Genomic DNA, 24,273 nt, shown 5'->3' with positions numbered 1-24,273 from the left:
AACACATCAAGACCTGACGTGCTGAAATGTACTGATGAGAGCTCTAAAATAATTCTGGCATTTATGAGGAGACACTTCTCTTTACTAGTCCTTAAAGTTAATAGACAAATATAAATAAAAAGAGAAAACCTTTCAGAACGGGATGCATTATGTGGATTGAAGAAGCTAGTTGGTTAGGAAAACAAAGAAAAAATGAAAGAGTAAAATCTATATCTCATTAGTTTAACGTAAAAAGAATCATAGGTGACATGCTTGTCAATGGAGCAGCTGACATTTGGGATTTAGTGAAAAGTTTAAATTTCACACTGAAAATAGAACATAATTAAGTTTAGTTTCATTTGTGCACTTGCTTATGTTGCACAAAAAGTACTCAATGCCACGTCAACACCCTTGGGAGGTCTATCTTGATGTGGTCAGTGGTATGTGTTCCTGCTTTGCTTTTCATAAAATGTGATTTCCAGTGAATTCTTAACAGTCCCAAAAATCTGAAAACCAAAATCCAAGGTTAGTCACCTCAAGTTCACTAGAGACTGAAAATAACTTTCCAACAGACATAAAATATAAATCTTCTCTAGATTGTTAAAACACAAGCACTACATTATGGAGAGATGTTTGCATAGTTTTTTACAGTGATGCTTTTATACTTAGGAAAAACTTGTCCTTCTGTGTGTTTGAGACTAAATTTTTGAAATGTCCTTTCAGGAAGAGCCATATCCAAATGTACTGAGAAGGCATGGTTTATTTATTCTTATCTATTCTTTTATGTGTCAATCAGACCTCTTATTTTTTTGTTGTTGTTGCAGAAATTTCATGCAGTATGATTATCTGTACTGAGGATTAGAATGTCTGTTCATTCTCTTTTGCTTTTCTTACTAACATTACATTTCTATTCCACACTCTCTTAAAATAGTCTTGCAGTTCTGACCTGCTTATGTTAATAATGTCAATCCTAAGTCCTGTTTTTGTGAAAAGGAAGTTCTAATTATAAATGATGTGGCATATATAAGGTGACTCTATGCTAATAAAGGCAGAAAGGGTGAGAAAGACATAATTTTGTAATGACTGGAAATTCTGTTACACAAATGAAGTTCTCAGCATACCCTGGAAAGTGCAGCTGCCAATGGGGACACTGTAGTTGCAGTACATACTACAGAATGTCAAAACTGAAGGCCTCTTAAATAAGCCTTTCTTGAAGAATTTAAGTAATTCTTTGAGTGTCTTAGTTTGTTTCTGGCATGGCTTTTGACAAAACAGTATGTGTCTTTTTAGTGCAGCAACTGGAGAATGAATGGGAAGGTATATTACACTTTGTACAAGGGCTTTGTTTTTAGAATGGTGTTATTTTATTAGTCTACTGGGATCCGAAGGGTTCTTAAAATAAAAAGTAAATTTCCTTTTCTTTTTAGATATCTAGATATCCTACTTCTTTTCCAATGTACTTTAAAATTAAAAAAACACAAACAAAAATTGAAACCTAAGTCTTCAACACCCTTCTCCCTCAAAAAAAAAAAAAGAAAGAAACAAACCACAAAACAAACCACCACTACAACAAACCCAGACCTTAAATTCTATTTAAATTCTAAACTTAGGTTAGAATTTGAATCTGACAAATCTTAGGCATGTGATAGTGTTTAATGCCAGTAAAGATTTCTTTCAATTAAATTCTAATTCTTAGTAACTGCAGAAATTCTCTTTGTGTACATAAAATAAGAACATTTTTATTTTCTTTGAAGTTGTTAAAATGCAAATAATTTGTATTTGGCTGTAGAAGTTGAAGATGGGTAAGGAGATGCAGTTTGTGCTCTTCATAATGCACAGCACTTTGAAGGTCCTTTTTGGTGGAGGATGGTGATTGATGTGTCTTGGAACAGTCACTCTTCTTGATACTAGAATTCACATATGTTTGCTAACAAATGCTTAGCATGTGGTGGGTGTTTTAGTTTTGTTTTTCTAAGGCCTGTTACCACAGACCTACATTTATGGTACAGTCTGATTTCCTTCGTTTCTACTATGCTCGTCCAGTTTACTAAAGTTTTGCTTCTCCATGTCATAAATGAACAATAACAAATATTGCCAGATAGATGTTAGATTTGAGAATTCATTATGTGAGATAAAATGTCTTACATTGCTTGATTATCCTAGAGATGTTGACTTAATTCCAGGAATATTTACTCACTTTGTTCTGTTCACACAGTACAGAGCTATGTTTCTCATTCCTGAGTAGGTAGAATTTTAAGTTTTAGTTTGATAATACATGCTACATCTACTGGCTGATTTTTAGGTTACATTGATTTCATATCATTTGCTAATGTTTTTAATCTTTTATTTGTGTTGACACTAATTGTTTATTGAGATATGGTAAACCTCATGTAAAATTGAAGATCTTTAATGTAAGGATTGGGGCGGTTTTCATGAAATTCAGGTACTTTAAGAAAAAAATCTACTTAATGTAGGGAAAGATAATGCAGTGTTGATGTCTGTTCTTGTTATGTCCATTGAGACCTTTTCTGTGCTGCTGTTCAAAACAGAGGGAAAGATCTTGTGTAGAATGTCCTGTTCCAATACTTAATTTGATAATTAAAAATACATGGTGTTTATAGTAAGTTACCCTGGTCCATGTGCTGTGAATAGGAACGAAATAAATTCCTATATTCCTCCATGTAGTATTAGGATTTATTTAAACATTTCATCCATATAAGTGGGGGCTTGCCTACTTCGTATTTCATCAGCTGAGCATTATTTGGAATTTATAGGAAAGAACTGATCTGTTGTGAAGTGTTTTGGGTGCTTTCTTAGTATATAGCATTCAAACACTCAGGATATGGAGCAGGTAAGGTATGAGGACTGTGATTTTATGGAATTTGAGGAGAAAAGTTTTGAGGGAAGGTATGGAGGAAATGGATATGTAGATCATGAAGCACTGAGCTGAGTGTGAGGGAAAAAAGTTTGCCTTATTGAGCCAGTCATACAGTCAGTATGATATTAATATAATCAGCTTGCTTACTTTGAAGATTTTCCTCCATGGCTCTTTGCTCTAAGACTGCTGATTGTAGTTCAGCTGGTCACGTAAGGAACATGCTGACTTTTCTCAAGTGATACTGAGCTAGGGAAAAGCTGGAAGCTGCTACTGCCTAAAATAGCTACCCCTGTTAACAACTCCATATGAACACTAACTGTACGTTGTGTGCGATGCTTAAGCTGTCTTGAGGAATCAGTAATGCTGTCCTTGATCTCCAACCTGCAGGTACACCTAAAACTGCTTCTTCCATAGTTCATTAATCTGTCCCATGTTCTGATGTGTTTTGAAAAATTGATCAATGTTGTTTAGTGCGTTCCTACAGTTAACTGTAGAAATGGTTCTGTAATGCAGGGAGAAAACATTTTTCCTTTTATTTCTTACTCTGCACTCAAATAGCATATAAAAACAAAGGCTATAAATTATGTACCTTGCATTTTATTAGTTCATAGTGCTACATGGATTTTTATGAGTTAAATGGAAATAGTTCAATGTGTTATTATGGGTACAGTCGTGTTTTCCCAGTTTCCACTGTTGCCAGAACTGAGTTGAGCAAATATAACAAATCAGAAATGTAAGGGAGGAGTAGCACATGCTGGTACAGTAATTTAAACACATGGTCTGTGAAGCATTACAGTGCAGTGTTTTTACATCTGTATTATCTTTACCTGTTTTCCTTGCTTTGCAAAACTGACCAGCAGAAAAGTGAAAAATTGTTCCCTAGTATGAAGGTTTATATATAGTCCAGTATATATAGGGCAGTCTTTACTATGTTGCACCATGTTTTATAAATAAATAGGCTTTAAAAAGAAATAAAGAAGTCTTGCTGTATGTGGCATGTTTCTCAGTGAAGCTGAATATTTGAAAACCTGTGCTCCCAAAGATGCAGTGTGCTTAACAGTATCTTGTTGAGGTTTAACTCCGGCCATCAAACATAATTTATTGGTGTGATGATCAGAGGGAGGCCAGATTCATCCAAAACATAGCCCAGCACTAGCCATGGTAAAGAAAATAACCTCTACCCCAGACAAAACCAGCACACACTGTATTAAACAAGCTACTACGGTGTGTCTGTAACTCTTTGGTGTGAAATAGCTTTTGTGCATGGTTAGCCAGTGTTAATGTACATATGTTAAAACTTCTTTAACAGCTAGTTTGTGGTATGTCTACCTTGTAACAGAAGATTAGAATGTGAGTAGTTTGACATAAGTAATTATTTTGGTGACTACTGTTTCATTTTATGTCCTTCTGAATTTGTTACTTGTTGTGGTTTTGCTGAAGAATATGACAATGGGCACTCCATGTAATCCAGAAAAGCATAATTTTAAGGATAATTTATTTAAAGTATGAATGGTACCAAGTTAATAATGCACTGGATTCTAATTTATAACAATACTACCTGAATATGATTTTTAATTTGTACCAGTTCTAAATGATCAGATAACAAATTTTGTTGTCAGTGTTCATGTGCATTTGGAGTTGTATGTTTGTCCCCATGTACTTCTCAGAGCAATGTTGTTAAATGGCATCGAGACAATATTGATGCTTGTTATGAATAGACTGCATCTGCTGCTTATTAGCAAAGCATGCTAATCATATACTCCAAAAGAAAAATAATGATTGATTACACTTTTGTATTTCCATTGAATTGAATACTTCCATGAATGACACTCGTGAATGTACTTGCCATTTTTTCAAAACAGAGAAATGTAAGCTTCCAGGGTTTTGCAGAGGACTGGGTGGGTTACTTGACAGTCCTACTGTCCTCATCTTTTCGCTTGAAGTTGAAAGGCAGCTGCACATTCCTTTCACATTACTGCTTTACTGTGACTGGTTACTTCAGCTACCACAGAGGGATTGTTCAGGTGTCAGTGGGGAGGAGAGTAGTCTGCCCGATAATCTGAGGATGTGGTCTATGCACAGAAAGTTTGGGAACACTAATGATTGCATACTGGCCAGTTCATTACCACTCCCTAGGCCCTGGATGTGAACTCATCATGCTGAGGTACTGGACTGTGCTTGAGATTCCAGACATATCTGGCTTGGTTTGAAAATCTGTGAAGTCACATTTAAAAATGGCAAATAAGTGATCAAAGAGAGAAGGAATCAAATGTTGGTTGGGAAACTGGTGGTGGCCAGGGCAAGGGTTTGGGAATCTGACATACAGTGATGCTTGGAGAGAATCCAAAAAGTTCTTGTTTGGTTTTGAATGTGGCTGTTGTTGGCAAGCTTAACCTTTTGTTGTTAAACTTTCTGTGCTAGCAGGTCATTGTTGTGAATGCATGACTGTCCTAACTCTTGCTTTGTTTTGTCCTAGTCACATTGATCAAACAACAACATGGCAAGATCCTAGGAAGGCCATGCTTTCCCAGATGAATGTTACAGCTCCCACCAGTCCTTCTGTGCAGCAGAACATCATGAACTCAGCATCAGGTAAGCAAAATTTGCATTTATGAAAAAGATCATACAAGTAAACCACAGGCTAATCTCATCAGGGGGAGAGGGAGTCCAGATTTAATAAACGTACTTCTACTCTTCCTGGTTTGAAACTTTAAATTTGTTGATGCCTGATTCATGAAGCAAGAGGCTGATAGTTGAAATAATAGAATTTGTATAATATTTATGTTGTCAATAAAAAGAACACTGTAGTTCTTTGATTTATGTTTTTATTTTTTCAAATGAATGGTTCAAAGTTGTAAGGAAGCAGAATTTTTCTCTATTTTCTTCTGACCACAAAGTGCTGTTAAATTGATGAAGACCAGAATTTCCATTCAGTTAATATCAATTTACATTAAAGCTTTTGTGCTTCACAGTGTTCTTCTGCCTCCCTTTGCTCACTGACTAGACATGTTATACCACCATTTATTTACATTTCCTGCATTTAATATGAACATATAATTTTTTCCTGTTGTCCTTAAATGGATCAAACAAATACCTTGAAAGTCTTGTTTAGAAGCAGAGATGTTTTTGTTTTCCTCTTGTGTTTCTCTTACTTCCAAAATCCAGTATCATGGTCATTATTGCTCTAACTGGAGGAAGTCTGTTGCCTTTTCCTGGAATATAGAATTGTTTTTCAGCTGGCTGGGGGCAGGGGTGGGGAGGGCTCTCACTAGACAGCAGTAAAATGTTCTTGTTCTTGCTATAGAATCTACTGTGTGTTTTCAGAGCTCTCTCATCTGATTATGCAGAGAGCAAGCAGATAAATTTGGTACCATGCTTGTTTGAGTGCTTGGTCTTGCCCTGGCTTTGTCACCTCCTGTCTGTCACTGAGGTTCATGTTATATTTATTTTCTCACAGTCTGACTGTATTTTGTGTGTCTGTGCTGTTCCTGTACTTCCCAAGGGTTATTCTCTGGTGCTGCTTTTTGTGGTCTGTTTAGACAGCTTTGTTTCATGCTGCAATTCATGTGCTGCAGACAATACCAAAAGATTAACAGGCGTGACCAAACTGTGCTGTTCATGACTGAGTATTAGAGGGGAAGTTAATCAAACTTTTTGCTGGCTAGGCCAGGAGGCTGGATTATCCTGAAACAAATGAGTCCTGTTCAAGTTCAGGAAGTCGTGATTCACAGCAATTAAGGTCTCAGGCTCTGATGTGAAAATAAAACAGTGTGATTATTTTCTGTGTAAATTAATCCCAGGAAACCTGCAGCAATAGAGGTGGCATGTTTTTGTAGGGACACTTCTAAAGGAGGGAGAATAGGAGAAAGGAAACAATTCCCTTGGTCTGTCCTGCCTTTTTGCTTATTTGTGCTAAAACTAGATGCTTGCTGTTTCAATATTGACATATTTTAAGATAACTCCTCAAACCTTCTGCTGTACCAAGAATTCAAAGGGAAAAATATTGATAGTAAAGTAGGAATCACTTTATGTACTTAGAAATGAAGGGTTCTTAGCAAAAAAAGTACTATTAAATTGTAACAGGGTGGTAACAAAATTGGAAAGAAGCTAGTAATCTGAACACAAGGATTATTTTTTAAAGAACATTTACATGTAATTGCCTGATGTAATTATGTGAGAGAGTGATGTTGCATAGATATTGTTATTCATGCAGTAAAGAACAGTTGAAAAGTGCAAGTGGGTTGTCTTGTGATTTGAGAAAGCACTTACTTGGATGCAAGTTCATTGAACATTTATTTTTAATATCACAGATGATACTATGTTGAATATCAACTGAAAATCCTGTGAAACTTTTTTTCCCCAAGTGCTCTGAGTCTGATAAAGTGCATGAAGGACTCAGAACCCTTGTGTATACATCATATGTTATCTGGAGTTAGGTTTTTTTAAGCTTAAGTCAGTTGAGGTAGTATGACTTGGAACTGGCACTTTGGATGCACTTGCTTGTTACCCTTATTTGCTATTAACAAAAGTCTGCTTTGAATTAAATAATACCAAATCTGCATTTATTGGATGTGATTCTGATACTTGATCTGGCAAATGTTTATGTACAAACTTTAAATTATGACTGTTTGTTTGTTTTTACTAAAGTCTCTTATACCTAGCTTTGTTACTTTTTATTACTGAGTTCATGGTGGCTTATGCTTCCTTGGTAGCCTCTCGAATAATCTTTGAGAGAAATGGAAAAGTCAAGTAACTATGTACCACTTCAGCACAGTGGAACTTACAGTCATGATGTTGGCACTCAGATTTAAGACTACTTAATGTTCTAATTTGGGCATTCATCCTCGAGAAATCAAGTTGAGGCCTTAAAGACAGAAGTTTCCTGTTATGAAATATTGCTGGCAGCGAAACATACCCTAGTGCATGAGAGCCTTTCATGAAAGATATTGGGATAAAACGAGTGTGAGTATTGTGACAGCTGGAGATCACTGACTTGCAAAAAAGTGTCTGAAATGCCACAAAGGAGAATATTTTCCTTTCTGTATAGACCTTGTATGGTGCTCATTAATTTTAGCCCTTAAAGTTACTGTCCAAGTTCTAGTGTACTGCCTCAGGAGCCTGTGAGTCAAGTTACTGTGCTGAAACATAGGAGAGATTTCTGGGAGCTGTCGTGACAGCCTTGAGAAGCTTTAACCATTTAGTCAGAATTAGAGTTCTTGACATTAGCAAGGAAGTTGCTATGAACAGGAAAACAAACTGAAGATGCAGAGAGAAGAAAACTGTGAAAGCTGATGTGTGCATATTGGAGATAAACCTGTTGTCTTTTTGGATAAATAGGGGAAGAAGAACTCAGGAAAGATGTGATGAGGGCAAGTCAAAAGATTTTTAAAATATAAAAATGGGAAACATGTAGTTTAGCATGAGATTGAAATCTTTAGGTTATCTGACTTAAGAAATTCCATCTCTTGAGGCACTTAGGTATCTTGCTGCAAATTACATTTCTTCAAAGAAGTTAATGGACATCTGAACCAGTTATATCTGTTCCAGGCATGACTTTTGTGAATGAGTTATTCTATGAGTGTTAGTTAGCTACATCCTTTATAGAAAGTCATCAGTGTGTGAAAAGTGAGGGGGTTTATGTCTGTCTTTCTTAACTTAGTTGCTACAAGTAATCAACTAAAATAGTTTGGGCCATATGTATGCAGGGAAGGAGCACAGTGCTCTGTTAGGTGGCATCTGTTGGTTAATATGTGAAATAGCATTGCATCTTCACTTCAGTAGTAGAAAGGAGACAAGCCTTTCATTTGTACACATGCCACATGTATATAAAAAGTCATTGTAACTGTTCTCATTTTTTTGCATTATGTTTCTAACCATTTTTCCCTAAAGGAAAACAGAAAGAACAGGAAAAAAAAAACCAAAACTAAACAACACAGTTTCTTCTGCCTTGATTTAAAACAAACAAACAAACAAAAAGGCGGTAGTAATGGTATGCTGTTCTTCTTAGGAACATCTCCTATACATTTCCTACTGAGGTAAAGTTATACATTTGAAAATAAACAGTGGCTGTTTCGTATACAACTACAGTTGCTACAACAGAAATGGGATAATTGTATTAGTGTATTTCTGTTCTTCAGATACTTTTACTTTCTGAATCATGCTTGAGTCAGGCTTGATAGGACTGCATGCTTTAGCCTTTTCTGCTTGCACATAGACCTTAGATAATTAGCTTTGGAGCAGATTATGTGTCTTTGTCCTCTTTTGTCTTCATTCTTATGTGGCAATTTTGAATTGAGTTTCCCAGTGAAAGTTTGTAGACCTAGTGTAATTCCACTGTCTCTTAAGGTAAGGCTGTAGTGCCATGTTAAATGTTGGTAAGGAAATGGACACTTGAATTCATAACTCTCAGGGGACAGGTGGGTAGGAAGGAATATGCCAATAACTAAAGCAAGTTCTAGCTCTTAGGTTCTTGCTCACTTCAGTTGCAGATTGTGTCTGTGTAGCCATCATAGTGCTGACTGTACAAAATTCCATTTTGTGTACAGTCAGCACTATGGTCTATTCTGAAGCTTGAGTTTCTAAGTATCTGCATGACAATGTTAATTTCTTTCTTCATCTGCAAAAACCACCCCTTTTTAAATAGTGTCTTTTTATACTAATTTGACAGGATAAAGGTGTACTTAAAGTAAATTTTGTGGACTTTGACACAATTTTTGGAAGTTTTAGAACCACAATGACTGAAGGGAAGAAGTTCAGCTTTCACGGAGAAAGATTGGGAAAGATCTTGGAGATCAGTGTTTGTATGAGGTGAAGGTGAATCCTGTTGTTGAACATAGGTATTCTAGTTCCCAGGTTGTCCATGCATAGTCAGTTGGTAGATAGATACAGATGCCCTCTTATATGCATTGACCTGTTGATAAAATATGGCTTTGTTTACATTTGTTTTAAAAATAAGTGTTAGGAATAGTAGAGTCTTGCAAGATTCACTTCTTATCCCAGCACAGATTAAATCTCTCCTACATTTTTGCTTTTGTTACTCTTCCAGTTGCTTTCTATCTGCCAGCAGCAAGCTCTGCTTTGCATTCCAGATTCCATGGCATATGAGAAAGTTTAAAAAAAAACTCACAAAAAGTGGAGACATGCACCAAAGAGACATGCACACAGACTTTTGAAATTACATGTTATTTATATGAAGTTACACCATTATATAAATATTTAGTTACAGAGGTATGGCTTACCAGTAGTTCTGGAAAGCTGGCTTACATTTAGAAATTAGAATTTAATTTTTTGTAACTTTGTCCTCAAAAGTACCACAGTGCAGGCTGAGTTCCCTGCCTAGAAGGGTTGTGTCTCCCTGTGCAAATTATTTCACAGAATTCTAAACTTACAGTTGAGATAGGGTTCAGTTGTCATAGGAGGCACCAAACAGAACTAGTAGGGGGACCATGTCACAGGGATACTGTTTGTGCTAAATATTTACAATAGTTTGAGGGGAGACTGGAGAAGTACTTGAGAAATATTTTGGCACTTAGTAAGCAGACAGAAATTGGCCCAAGGAATAACTTGTGATAGAATCACAGAATCTCCTGATTTGGATGGGACCTGCAAGGAACATTGAGTCCAACTCCTGGCCCTGTGCAGGGCATCCCCAAGAGTCACACCATTGAGAGCATTGTCCAAACACTTCTTGAGATCTGTCAGGATTGAAGCTATGACCATGTCCCTGAGGAGCCTGTTCCAGGGCCCAACATGCTTGTGAGGCCAAGTGACTATTCGTAGCCTCTATACCTTTTAGGTCTCTTTATGTACTTGGTGCTTTATTTAAAAGTTTATGGCATGTGACAGTCCCTAAATGGGCTACTTTCAGCAGCCAACAGGATCTGTCCATCACCCCAGGCTAGATGTCTGGACTAAATGGACTTTTGGTTAGACCCAGTATTGTTGTTTCTATACAACATGAGCTACAGTAACCATGGAAATTTTAGTGAAAAGGTCTGAACAGCAGCAATATATAGGATTTAGCTGTTGTGACCTAGGTTATCTAACACTAAAAATTCTGTTCCTGTTCAGCCTTTTGTGGATGAATGGGCATGTTATTGCAAAGGACTTTTCCTAGATGCTCTGGGTGAATGTGTCCCCTATTCCTCAGCATGGGTTTAGTTCTTTCCTCTGGTAGTTGCCTCAAATACAGAGTTTGTCAAGTGACCCTTTAGAAAACCAGACATGTCTTCTAGCTCCACAATTACAAAACCAAACAGGAATTGCAGAAGGCAATAATTTCAATTTTTGAACTGCCTTTTCAGTATGTAACGATGACAGCAGAAACATGAGAGCAGTTTGTTGTCCAAGGAAGCAAACTACATTATTAATGCCAGAAGTTTCCAGAGATAAAAGCTCTGCTTCTACAGTCATTCATAGCACTTAGCAAGGAAGGCTTGCTGCTGTGATAGCCGGGTGAGCAGATGGACGGACCTTTTTGTCCTGTTCCACAGCTGTGCTTTTTATTTAGAAAGAGAACCTTGCCCAGGTTTGTCTCTAGTTGTAATCTAGTACTCATCAGATCACTGAATCTCTTAAGTAGCATTATTCCACCAGGTGGATGGACTGATCAGCTCCTGGCAGCCTTCTTCAAAGGCATTTTGTTCTTACTTGCTGCAAAGGAACATGCTGGACCAGTACAGATTTCAGTGCTCAGCAGGACTGACACCCCAAGGCTGGTTTTGTTATTCCTGTAGCCAAAGAGGGTTTTTCTGGCTGTGCAGTTCACGAAGCATTTCTTGCTGGGTTTCTCCAAGGCATGTATGGCTTAGCAGGACTCTGAGGAGAGTGGTAGTGAGAAGGTCTGCCTGCATGGCTAGCATGCTGGCTCAGCAGTGAAGGAGTGGGTTTGATTCTTCATTGACTTCTACAGTTGGATGATGGGGGGCATGTCGCTGTGGTCCTGTGCTCCAGCTTTGTCAAAAAACATCTCACTGGTTAGCTGGCTGGTCTTTGGGTATGGTAACAAAACACAGCATTCAAAATACAGCACTGGAGCTCTCATTTCTCCATCCAAGTCCTTTTCTACAGTGAGTATCTTAGGCTTTAAGCATCATTTGCAGTATTGTCACCCTTTCTTGCCTGTTCTGTTCACTAGCTTCTGATGAAGCTGAGGTACTCGTTACTTGTAGAGGCAACACTTAGAGCAGTAGAGGTGGGAAGAAAATACCTAGAGTTCACTGTTTCTCCTCACTTGAAATTAATCTGTAGCACTAATGATGGAGTGGTGAAGTTGTTAGAGAAAGGCTTTGTTTTTGGAGCCAAAATGAATGTTTAAATTAGAAATGTAGTTTGCAAGGGATCTTCAAAGACCACTGGAAGAAATTCTTGTCCTGATTATGCCTTGGGATATTACTGGAATGCAATTGAATTATTTTTTTACTCATTTTGACATTTCTACAAGAATATCTTTTGAGATTAAGCAAACTAATCTATCCTCCCTACCTCTTCTCCCAGCTTTAGACTGAATTCTTCAGCAGGAGCATGACTTCAGGACAGAGTTACAGTCAAGAGCTAATGTAGTTCGAAGATGGATGTAGTAGACATTTACAGGATGGGCAGATATTTTTGGCTATACCTGAATCTCATGTGTGAAATAATGATATTTGTGTACACTTAGTGTATCTTACATCATACGGAATAATCTGTTCGTCCAAGTCTAACAGCCAGATGGCTTCTGCTGTTGTATTATTGTATTACGCTGACTAAGAGTAGAAGAACTTGAAATACAATGGCTTGCTGCTACAGCAGATTTATCCTAATTTCTTTTGCATTCTTAACATGTGCAGTGAATCTTTTGTTGTATAATTTGAGGATTGTACTTAAATCTAAAATATGGGGAAGATCTTCCTCTATCTAATTTAGACATTTTTAAAGGTTCATGTCAATGTGAGCATAAAAATTCAAAATCATGTATTTGTAAAGCACCTTCCAGATAAGATGAGATAAATATTTATTTTTTTAAATAGTTTTCAGTCTAAGCAAAGTATGGGTGACTGTATGTGATCATATAGAGATGGGAACAAGGGGTTTAAGATCGGTATAGGAATGAAAGGTAGTTTCTTGAAAGCTGCTGATGGGAGCATATGGGAACCATTCCTCAGGCTGTGTTCAGACCTCAACTATGGACTCTACAACATCATTATGTACTTCCCTTTGACCATTTCTAGAAGTAGTTTTTCCTGTGTGTGCCTTTCTGCTTGTAGAGACATTGCACTGCTGTTCGTAGCCCTGTGTCTTTGTGACTGCTCATGGTGTTTCCTTGCCTTTGCTGTGTCATTGCTTGTTTGCCCGCCTTGTTCTTCAGGTTTGCATTTTTGTCTGCTTAAGCTTTGAATGCTTTCACCGAAAGTAAGAGTATGAGGTAAAGAGCAAATTAGTTTTGTTCACTTCTTTTTTTAATTGTTTGTGAAAGACAGGATCATTTCAGGATCTCCTCAGTGTTAGCTTGTTCCTGCTGCTGTGTCTTAATCACTAGATGAACTTTTCTGTGAAAGGTAGAATTATTCTATGCTTCTTTTTCCTGGTGCACATGCTGGTTTCATTCTGGCAGGCTTGACTTATTGCTGGTTTTATACTAGAATGCTATAGCAAAATGATATGTCAAAAGCATATGAAAGGATGCAAACAAACTTGAAAATTAAAGTCCAAATCCTAAATAAAAATGATAGAAGTGTTTCCTGTTCCTTCATTTTCCACCCAGCACTTTTTTGCCCTTAATCCCAGAAATAAGCTTGAAACTCTTCTGTTTCATGTATTGTTATATATGTAGAATGTTAAAATTTTTTTTAGATCAATTTCAGGTGGAGCAAGCAAGAGCCCGCCATCAACTCCTTCCTTCTATATTGCAGGCCCACTCCCCGATGGATGGGAACAAGCTATGACCCAGGATGGAGAAATTTACTACATAAACCATAAGAACAAGACCACATCTTGGCTAGACCCAAGGCTTGACCCACGCTTTGGTAAAAGTTCATCTCAATTCAGAATTCTTGATTTGCTTCAGTTCACTCAGCTTTAATTTTGCAGGCATATTTTGAAAACTTTTTATAGTATGATTAAAATATATTTTAAGTTGTAGAGGCCTTATTTAAATAACTTTTTGCTTTTTTTGCTAAGATAAATACTATTAGCTTATATCCTCCAGGACTGTATGTTACCCAAGTTTCTAATGCTACGGGTTGGTATTTTGCCACATGATCCATACAGTTCCCCAGAGTGGTGACATTCAGAAATTACTTATTGAGATGGTTTCAGACAAGCTCATTCATCCCTTTAAATTAGCAAAACTTTACTGCAGTAGAATCTTTTAATTCCTAAACAAATATTTACTTTCCTTTGTGCTATCTTAAGAGGGCATTGTCAAATAATAGTTCATGCTGTTTAAATACACTTGAAAATTATACCAGCTTATAATTCCAGCTTGTCACAGTGATTATCATGACGAAACTTTCCTGTATTAAACAAATTATGAGGAATTACTAGTTTTGTTGCTCCTACTATAAAAGGTAATAACCTTTTTGTGGGATAAAGACTATTTAATTTTGGAAATAGAAATAGTAACTTAATGATCACAAAGTCTGGATGGAGAAATTAAACAAAACAGAACTTTTATGTGATTTTTTTCAATTATATTTTTGATCTATATGAAGAGCTGAACTGCAAGCTTTTCAATAAAGTATTGACACTGATGACTGTGAATAGAAATCACATATGATATGAAGACTCTAAACTACTTTCATAGATTATCCAAGATGTATTTAGTATGGCATTAAAATTTCTGGTTTTTTGTAAAGCCATGACCTGTGGGTGTCAGCCTTATTAGCTTGCCCTTGATTTGTTTTCCCAATTACTTACTATTTTCAACTCCTTTGGATTTTAGTTATTTTTCCAGAGCCATGGAAAAACAGTAGGAGTAAAAAAAAAAAAGAAGAGATCATTGTGGTTTTCAGGCTTTACTTTTGGACTCAGTGCAGCTAAATGAAAACAGTGTGCAGATCACTGAGTAGGTCAGGCTGAGGGGATGCAAAACCTTTGAAGCTTTACAGGGGTTGACCTAACAACAACTGTGGGCCCCTTCTGGGAGAGGCATTAACTCCATGAATGCCTTATAAATACAGAGCTACAAAACTCAACAGTCACTGTTCTGTTTTGTTTTCTGGAATGTCTGCTAGAAATTCTGCATTTTAGTTTGTAGGCTTGAGTGCTTACTTACAACATCCGTTTACACTTACGGAGAACACCAGATTGTCATGCTTTGTTTATAAACTGCTCACCAGTTTGTAGACAGGTTGAACCACTATGCAACTTGAGCCCAAAGGTGGGGTGTCAGCTTTGGCAAATGTCCATGCTGGCTTTAACACCAGCCAGAGCTACAGACCTGTTTGCACATTGCAAGAGGAGTGTGTGGGTAATTTGCAACTTCACAATTACTTAGTATATGAGTAAGGCTGAAAAGGAAGCAGTCATTTTGAAAATCAGTGTTGCCTTTTGCAATTACATTACTCAGGTAGTCTTGCCAGAGTATCATTTTTTTCTTTTCATGCATTACTTTGTCATTTCTAAAGATTAACTGGAATTAAAAAGGGGTGTGGAAAATGCCTTAATAGACAGAGGTTGTGAGTGAGACGAATCTTGCTTTTCACAACTATTTTGTATTCTGGTAAATAGTGGTCCAACTGTAAGGGCAAAAGCTGCTTGTCTTGTGTGTACTGAAACTCTATCAAATGTTAAGGCTGTGCAGTTAAACTGAAAGAAGTTAGAAATGTCCAAAAGACTGATTAAGGGTTTCTTGCTGCATAGCTTCCCTTTTTGGGCCCACTGTGTATGTGTATCCCAGACAGGCTTGAGTATATGCCAAGGCTCTTTATTTTGTGGTCGGACTTTTAATCTGTTCCAGACCTTTTCAGTCAAAGAGCTCAAGTGTAACTGAAAGGGGCAGGAAAGGAAAAAAAAAGCATGTGGGCTCTTCTGATCTAGAGTGACGGCAAATAGAGACAAGCTGCTAGTTGCTGTTGAGCTTGAAGGAGTTTTCCTTGAAAACCTAAGTTGTACACATTGTATTGTGGCTTATGTTTTTATAATTTGAGCCAAGAAAATACAAAATTCTTTTCCTGTTGCTTTCTTACTTGTGACCTCCTTAAGTCACTCCAGTCAAGAAACAAAAAAAATCTCTGACAGAGTTAAATTACTGAGCTTGCATTTATTTACTATGTGGAGATCCTCAGCAAATGTGTGCTGTGACCCTAAATAGCATGTGAATGACTCAGAAGTTTACCTTTCTGTGCTTAATATAGGTAGAAACTTCTGTTTGTATTTTTCCCCTGAGGATGACCAAACCCTTTTTTATCACCATGCCTTAATATAAGGGCTTGGTTTTCAATATTTGTGACTACTAATACTTCCAGAAGCAGGATAAATTCATCTTGGTCTTGTGGAAGCTTTTGGTTATTACAGTGATGCTAACGGTGATTGAAAATGAAGAAGGAATTAATGTCTCTCTCTGCCACTTGCACCAATCTTAAGAACCATTGAGGAAAACAAATCTATTCAATGGTATGTGCAAACATACTCCTCTGTTCCAGTACTCAGAAGCAGAAGGTATGAAGAGTTTTTGCCCTTCTTATGCTTCTGAATTCCCAGCTTCCAGGTAGACAGCCTTTATGTCTCTGTATGTTCCTCATCAGATGGAAGCTTTGCATTCATCTTCATTTTCTCTAGTAGATGTGGATATAGCTCTTTTTTAAATAGTGCTTGGAATTTTCCGTTATTGTGGCTAGAAAAGAGTGAGTGGAAGGAAAATCAGTTGGAAAAATTATTTTAGGTGGACTGATTTGGTGTGGAGCATTCTGGTATAGCATTCATGCTTTTAAACAAAAAATAAAGGAGTGTAATTAGTATGTATTCTTTCTTGCAACAGACTTTTAGAAATAATGCATCAAAAAAGAGCCTCTGTCAGAATAGCTGTTGGGTAGGCTGGGTCTCAAACCTGAGCGCTCCAAGTTGAAGAACTTCATTCCAAGACTCAAGTGTAACATCTTTGAAATGGGTTAGAGGTCCTCAGCTACACCATTTAAGTGTCTGTGAAGTCCTGTGGCTCAGACTTTCGTTCTCCAAGTCTACAAATACAACTTTAAAACAGTTTTGTGTAAGGGTAATTCACAAACTTTAATATCTAGGAAAGAACTAAGAAGGAAAGGAGGGTCTTCTGATGCCAAGCACAGGCAGTCGTAAAGATGACATGGGATCAAAGGAGTAGGGAGATGGGAGGGGGTTGGTCCTTGGACTTGTGTCAGCAGGATTCTTGTCTGGTGGAGCATGTGGTAAAAACATGCTGTCCTACCTTCTCAGTGCCTTTGAGGCCTCAAAGTAAGAGGCCTCAAATTGCCTTGGTTTTTCATTTTATTTAGAAGAGGGTTTTTCCCCTTGATGGAATTGGACTGTCGGGTTGAACTTTTTTTTGGGACCGTTTTGTCTTTTCTGCTGTTGTTCATTGGTCAGTCTTCACAGATCCTACTGGATTTTTGAGCCTTTCAGCTAACATAATGCATTTTCTTGATATTCAAACATCTGGATAGGAAACAGGTCAGCTATGCATTCAGAGTGGCTGGAGTTGGTGGAGTAGAACATCTGCTTTTCCTATAAAATCAAATTTCCTAGAACCAGTTGAGGTTTAAAATTGTTTAGCTTTTTTACTGTAAGTTTCCAAGAATTGGCTTTTGTATCAAATACCATTAAAGGTATTTTAAGTCTTATTTAAGTTTGCCAATGTTAGGACTTTGTTTTGAAATGCAACCTTAAGTACTTTGCCCTTAGAGGGTCCTAAATTCAAAGATGAAGTTAAAGTGGGAAAACTCTGGAAACTGGCAGTTGATTTCTGCTGGTTTAAGTTTGGTGTGGAGACCTTACTGCTCCAGTAGAGTAGTCAGACAAGTGTCTCTAGGAATTGGAGTAAAAAAAGATAATGTTTGAGTTTTCTTAGGTTTTAAAGGCTTGTAACTTATGGTCATACCGATTTTGCACACTCCCAGTTTCTTTCCTTCTGGTTTTCCAATTCTTGGAGCTGTGATAATGGGGTATGAAGCAAAATATGTGACCTCAGGTTGAAATCACTGCCATGACTTTTATCACTCCCACTTAGAGATAATGTTCTTTGAAGTTCTGCATGAATTTTGGATGAGGGGGAAGGTAAGGCAAAACAATGTTAAATATCATTAGGAAAAGTGCCATAGGGGCCCTCCGTACAGTAGCTGTTTGACTGCACAATTAGAAAATGAAATAAAAGTGATGATGATAACATGATTATAGAGAAGGTACACCAGGTTTTGCAGCTTCCTTTTTTTTGTAGTATAAAAACTGTCTTTGAAAAAGTGAAAAGAGCTTGTTCAGAAACACCGTAGTCAAGTATACATTTAATTGAAATATATATTTATCATTTCTGTTTAAAGAAAAACAAGCAAACACACAACAAGGTTGAAATTCAATTAAAGCTTAAGCTTCAGAGCATCTGCTAATTTTTAAGTATCTGAAATTAAAAGGAGGTATTCCGTAGTGTTGCTTTCTTATTCCTTACCTATCTAGCACTTTGTTTAATATAAATTCCTTCAAATTAGTTTATAGAAGCCTTTCAAGATGCAGATTTTTGGACAGTATAGAACTGGAGCTATAGAATGGAAAACTGGGGTTTGGCCTTTGTCTAGTCAAAAAAAAAAAAAAAAAGCCCAGACTTTGTGTCTGATCATAGTAGCATTTAAGACTTGTTAAGTTCCAGATCTGCCTTCAGTTTTTTGCACAAAAAGCAGAGCATGACCACAAGTAGTTTTGGTCTGCAAATGCAATGGCATATTCTCTTTATATACCCTGTAAAACAAAGGAGGATTTGACTCCATCTAAAAAGGTCCAGTGGTATTAGATTTTTCACTTGCCTGTCTCTGTTTTTCCAGAAGAACAGTTTCAGGAGATCACTTAGGATGGGGTAAAGACTTCTGTATTTTGGTATGTGTGTCAGAGATGTTTACAGATGAAGAAGATCAGTTTTCAGTGAACCAGTGACTTCTGTCAAAGCCTGCTGCAAATCTGCAGAGGCAGATGAAATTTCACTGGTAAGCATCCCTTTGTAAAAGGCAGGTGATTCCTTATGGTAATGACAATAAATAATTATTTGTTGTATGATTATATCAGAAAGTGAAATCTGGGTTTGTTTGAAAGCAGGATATATTTCTACCTCTTAACTGAAGTTCACTGAAGAAATCACTAAATCTGTCCACAAGTGTTGTGTCAGGATGCAGTTACCTACTTTATGTAGAATATTTCTAGACGATGAAAGAGAGAGAAACCCACACTTTTCTTAAGAATTTATCAGGACAGTAGGTTTATGTAAGTTTACACCTGTTTTGTGGTTTGTTCTGTTTTCAGAGTAATTGAATCCTGTTTGGGAAAGGAGATTTATTGCTAATGATGTCTGGGTGCCAGTAAAAATAATGCATGCTTGTAGTGTTGTGCTAAGCAGCTGTGATAATGAAAGGAAACTGCACTCCTAACAGGGACACTTTTTCCTTCATATCCTTCTAACACAGCAGTTTGCACTTTCCTGTTAATGAGCATACTGTATTAAAAGTTGAAGGTGGATCGTTTTGAACATGATTCATTAACTGTAATCTAAATATATGTACCCACAGTAATTGTATGGTCTATATCTAATCATATATGATCTAAAATTCAAAGACATCAGGCTTTTTGTCTTTGAATTCAATCGTGTTGAGACATGATGGTAGTTTCTTTTATATAGAAGTATTTCTTGACAGTATACTGTTGATTTTTTTTGGCGGTAGTTTTTACTGGATTTTGTAATTTCTATTTAATTATTTCTGATGGGCATATGACAAATTAAAAAAAATATGAAGATGTGCAGATGTGTATATATAGGGTTTGTTCCACCCAAACAAATTAAAGGAAACCTGCATTTAAAAAAGTTAACATATTATTTTATAAGAAACTGTAAAGAAGCTTGTCTTTTGGTTAGTTAACCCAGGAAGTATTATGTGGTGATTAAACAGTGAACCTGTTCACAGCTAATAGCCTTATGTGGACTCTTTGCTGATTAAACTTTGGTCTAACCTGTGGACTAGCTTTCATTAAATATATTTTGCCAGAGAGTCAGTGGACAGGCATGTGAGGCTTTGTTTAGCTCAGATTCCTGCACTTGCTGTAGTTTTCAGTGTTTCATACATAAAATTTAAATTTAAACAACATTAGTTCAGGTTTCTACTCATAATCTGTCCAGTGCACTCTGTCTTACATGGTTCTGTAGTGCTGATACTTACAGTGTCAGTTGCATTCTGTAAGTGAAGGAATTTAAAACTCGTTTAGCCTTCCAAAATTAAAATTGATTTTTTTAAAAAAAGTGAAAAAGAGTTATGTAGAGAGTTAAAAGAGAATTCTAATAAGACCCCATTATTTAAAGAGTTTTGTTTTATATGTGTGCACTGAAGTTCCTAAAAGCTACTTACTTTACTGCTGAATATAATTTATATTTGCTTTTCTGGCTGGCCAGAATATTTTGGTTCTTCTGAAACTGGCATACATTGAGTGAAAGTGGTTTATAAACACTGCTGTTTACTGCTGTGGGGGGAAAAGAACTGACGCAGCTTTTTACTCCAGTTTAGTTACCACTGATTCAAGAGTCTGTGCATGGCTGTAGTCTTAATGGTGCTCAAGTCAGTCTGCAAATGTACATTTGACAATACAGAAAGACTTCAAAAACAATGGCAGATTTATCAAAGAAAAAGGAACTTAATTTATATTGTTTTAACCAGCAAGTGTGATAGTGGTACTAAAACAAAAAGAAAAATACTAATTTAATTTGAATGAAACTAGTTGATAAGTGCAGAGTAACCAGTCTGTAGTTTGGACATGATTCTGTAATAGTATTTTCATTGGATATATCTTGCTTTAACCAAAAGTTCAGCTCAGGAGTCTGTGAATATTTCTATTTGCCTAAGACACTAAGATTTGTTTGTTCACTTAAAGCAGCAAAATGAGCCCAGAGAACAGTCTATTTGTGGTTTCCCCCATATTCTAAGACCCAGGATTGTCAGATTAATCAGAGACTGAAAGCAATGGAATATTTTATTTTGCTAATTTTTAGGTTGTTTCATAACAGCAGCATTATGAAACTGTGAGTGGAATTTCCTTAGAGTAACATAGCAATATATTATAAAGAATACAATGCAGAAACATGACTTACATCCTGATTAAACAACAAATTGTTGTAGAAAGCCTTTCTTAAAAATCCCCTCGGAACATGTTTTTTATTACTTCTGCGACTCTTTCAGATCCTACAGGTATTTTTTTTTCATTGCTCTTTTAAATGTGAGCAAAGAGGATTTTTGCCTTTGTTGAAGTGTTGCAAACTAGCACCAGGTTAAAACCTGACTACAGCCAAAAATTATGCACAACAGTTTCAAAATATCTAGTTTCAAAATGGAGCTGAAGGGGACAAGTTCTTTAGTTCCCCCAATGAAAACATTGATTCTTATTAGTAAGGACACTCAGCTATAGTATGGTCACATCCTGAACTTTTTTTGTTGTTGTTTGTTCAGCTAAGTAGTATCTCTGAATTGGCTGATTAAAATTAGGTTTAGCTTTGAAGGGTGGAATTATAAGTAGGAAAGAAACAACAACATTCAGCTGTGTGTCCTAATCACTAAGGGTGCAATGTCTGCATGTAATTCTGCATAGGAGAGAGGTGCTGTGTTATTGCAAACTGTCACTGCCCTGGGACTTGGGATTTTCAGCTGACAGAGGATTTTGGGAGAGAAATTTGCCTTTTATGCTTGAGTTGTTAAAAATTTGTTGGCCTTTTCTCTCTAACACCAGTGCCTGGTAATTGCTTCTCTCTCTTCGTCCTTTTTTTGGGTTTTGGTTGTTTGGGTTTTTTCATGTATGTCGACAACAGTCTAAACTTTTTTCAGGAATTGTCAGGTATTGTCCAGTATAGTACAGAAGAGGCATTTCTGCTGCTGACAGTAGAACATTTAATGTGTAGCATTTAAAGACCAGTAATTTTCTCAAAGCTGTATTGCAGCAATTGCAGTTGACTGTATTCTGCAGATTGTGAAGCCATATTTTAGGACAAGATCTTTTTTATTGTCTTAAGTTGCCCATGTTTTTTAACTTGTCTGCCCCTCCTCCTCCCTCAAATCCCCCTCTTCTAGAAACAAAGACTTGTTTGTTCCTGCTCTGCCTGTGAGGTCTTTGCATCCTCCGCTGTGTGGGTGCAGAGCCCCTTATTTAAATGCTTTCCATAGCCATGGAAGGTAAGGAACAAAATGTATTAGAAACTCGTAAGTCCTAGCTAACAGATAAAATGAAGCTCTTCACCTTTGAATTCGAATTACTTCATAAGAGCTGTGCGTGTCAGGATCATTACAAATACATTAGGTGTACAAAAAATAAAATCGGCTATCTGAAATCACATTAATGAGCATGTTCTTTAGAGTGCAGATTTCTGCAGTCGTGTCCATGTAAGTAATGGGGAATTGGGAATGTATAAAGAAAAAAAAGCTCACCAACAAAACAAGCAAGCAAAAGTACCTCAACAGCAAATCAGCAACAAAAAGCTTTAAAACCCTCTGTTTTTTCCTGTCTCTTGAAACAAGATGTGTTTCCGCCCCACTTTTTCATTAAATACTGTGTTGAAAATTATAGATAATTACATTCTTCTTTGAGTTTCCCTTGAAGATAGCATGCTTGTGTAATCACCAAAGTGTATAAAAATCATAGATACTATTGTTGTGGTTTTTTCACTTGGATATGTTAAGTCAGTAAATTGAGTTGGCAGCATCTTCTTCTAATATCCTGACTTGTAGTTTAATTTCACTGTTAAAAAGAATTCGCGCATATAAAAAATCTGAGGACAGTTTAAAATCTTATCAATTAGAAGTCTTTTGCACTTTCCTGAAATAATAAAATGTTCAGAAACATCCTTTCAATTATACGATGATGATGATGATGATGATGATGATAATAATAGTAGTAGTAGTAGTAATAGTGGAATTTTAGATTCAGTTTCCAAATAATTATCAAATTATATAATTAAGTGATCCCCTAATATTTATTGATGTATTTTAAGTATACACCAAAGTCTCAATATCTTACGATATTTCTGCTTAAATATGCTTTTTCTTAGAAAGACTGCTTTCAAAGTGGACATTAGAAGACATTTGGGGGATCTAGGATGAGGGAATAAAATGAAAAACATCAGAAAAAACGTGATTTCTTTCTTAAAGTTAAAATTGCAAAGTAGATGAGAAGTAGATGAGAAGAATGGGGCAGAATGGTCAGAAATAAAAAAAGCAGAAAGTGGCATGAGCAGGAAATACAAAGCTGCCTCTTTGAGGAAAAGAGATACTTGTATGGTGCATGCAGGAAAAACAAATTCATAACATGTTAAAGGAATGTTAGTGATACTGCACTGAAGTGTTTAACTAGGGTTAGACACTATTACATTTTTATGAGGTTATCTGTGACATGACTTGGCTGTGGACTGCATTGAGGTGGGACTCTGAAACCATGATTACATAAAGGGACTATATATATATAAAAGGACTAGCTAAAGACTATAAAGAGAGTGTTTTTAACCAAAAGAAAATTGACATTTTCCAGCTTTGAGTACTTAAATTCTACAAGCTAGTTTGCTTTTAACTTAAATGTGCTCATTTCAGGTGATTGTAATTTTTGAATTTTTCTCCCTTTTGACTTTACACTGTAATTGACCTTCCATCTTGTTTATTAGCAGGGTTTGGATCCTGGAACATCTGAGAGGTAGCACAGACTTTGGATAGGGTTGCAGAATTAACTAACAGCAGGAGAACGCTGTTTTCTGTTGTCCCCTATTAACTTCATTTCTGCTTATTTTGTGAAAGAGAGTAACATATATAGAGCAAAAGGCATGGTCCTGGTTCCAGATTTGAAAAGAAAGAAAGGAGATCTATTCCCCACTCCAGCAATATCTTGTCTAGCTTATCTAAAGCTGCTAGATGGGCTGCCTTGCTTTTTGCATTGTTTTCTCTAGCTTCAACTTTGCTTCAACTTTGATAAATGAAGGTTGAGTAATTGCTGTCAAGCTTCCAGCAGATATTGCCCAGTGGAGCTCCTGGTGCTTGTAGTTAAATGTTCACTGCCGACATCCTTACAGGGCAGGTGTTGATGGTGTTAGGACTTTTGCTTAAGTTTCTTGGTGGTGTCTTGGGCTGTTCTTCCTGCCACTGGCCCAGAGACCACAGCACGCGTGGCAAAGCTGGTTGATTGGCTCACTCTGGTCACCTTCTGTCCTGAAGTTCAGTTCTGATGGTGAAGTGATGCTGGATATCTTGTAA

The 24,273-nt window shown here is 36.7% G+C and overlaps 1 protein-coding gene across 3 annotated transcripts in view; it reads left to right on the top strand.

Moving 5' to 3' along the window:
- The window catches only part of YAP1 (Yes1 associated transcriptional regulator), an 88,144-nt gene that overhangs the window by 43,652 nt on the left and 20,219 nt on the right, over positions 1-24,273 (top strand). For all 3 annotated transcript variants that reach the window (XM_058018585.1, XM_058018582.1, XM_058018583.1), the window contains exons 3-4: positions 5,334-5,449; positions 13,747-13,860. In XM_058018585.1, the coding sequence (XP_057874568.1) occupies positions 5,334-5,449; positions 13,747-13,860 (230 nt within the window). The remainder of the gene's footprint in view (positions 1-5,333; positions 5,450-13,746; positions 13,861-24,273) is intronic.

The sequence above is a fragment of the Melospiza georgiana genome, chromosome 2 (assembly GCF_028018845.1).
Source record: "Melospiza georgiana isolate bMelGeo1 chromosome 2, bMelGeo1.pri, whole genome shotgun sequence".
NCBI classification, from domain to species: Eukaryota; Metazoa; Chordata; class Aves; order Passeriformes; family Passerellidae; genus Melospiza; species Melospiza georgiana.
This window is presented reverse-complemented; position numbering and strand designations above follow the sequence as displayed.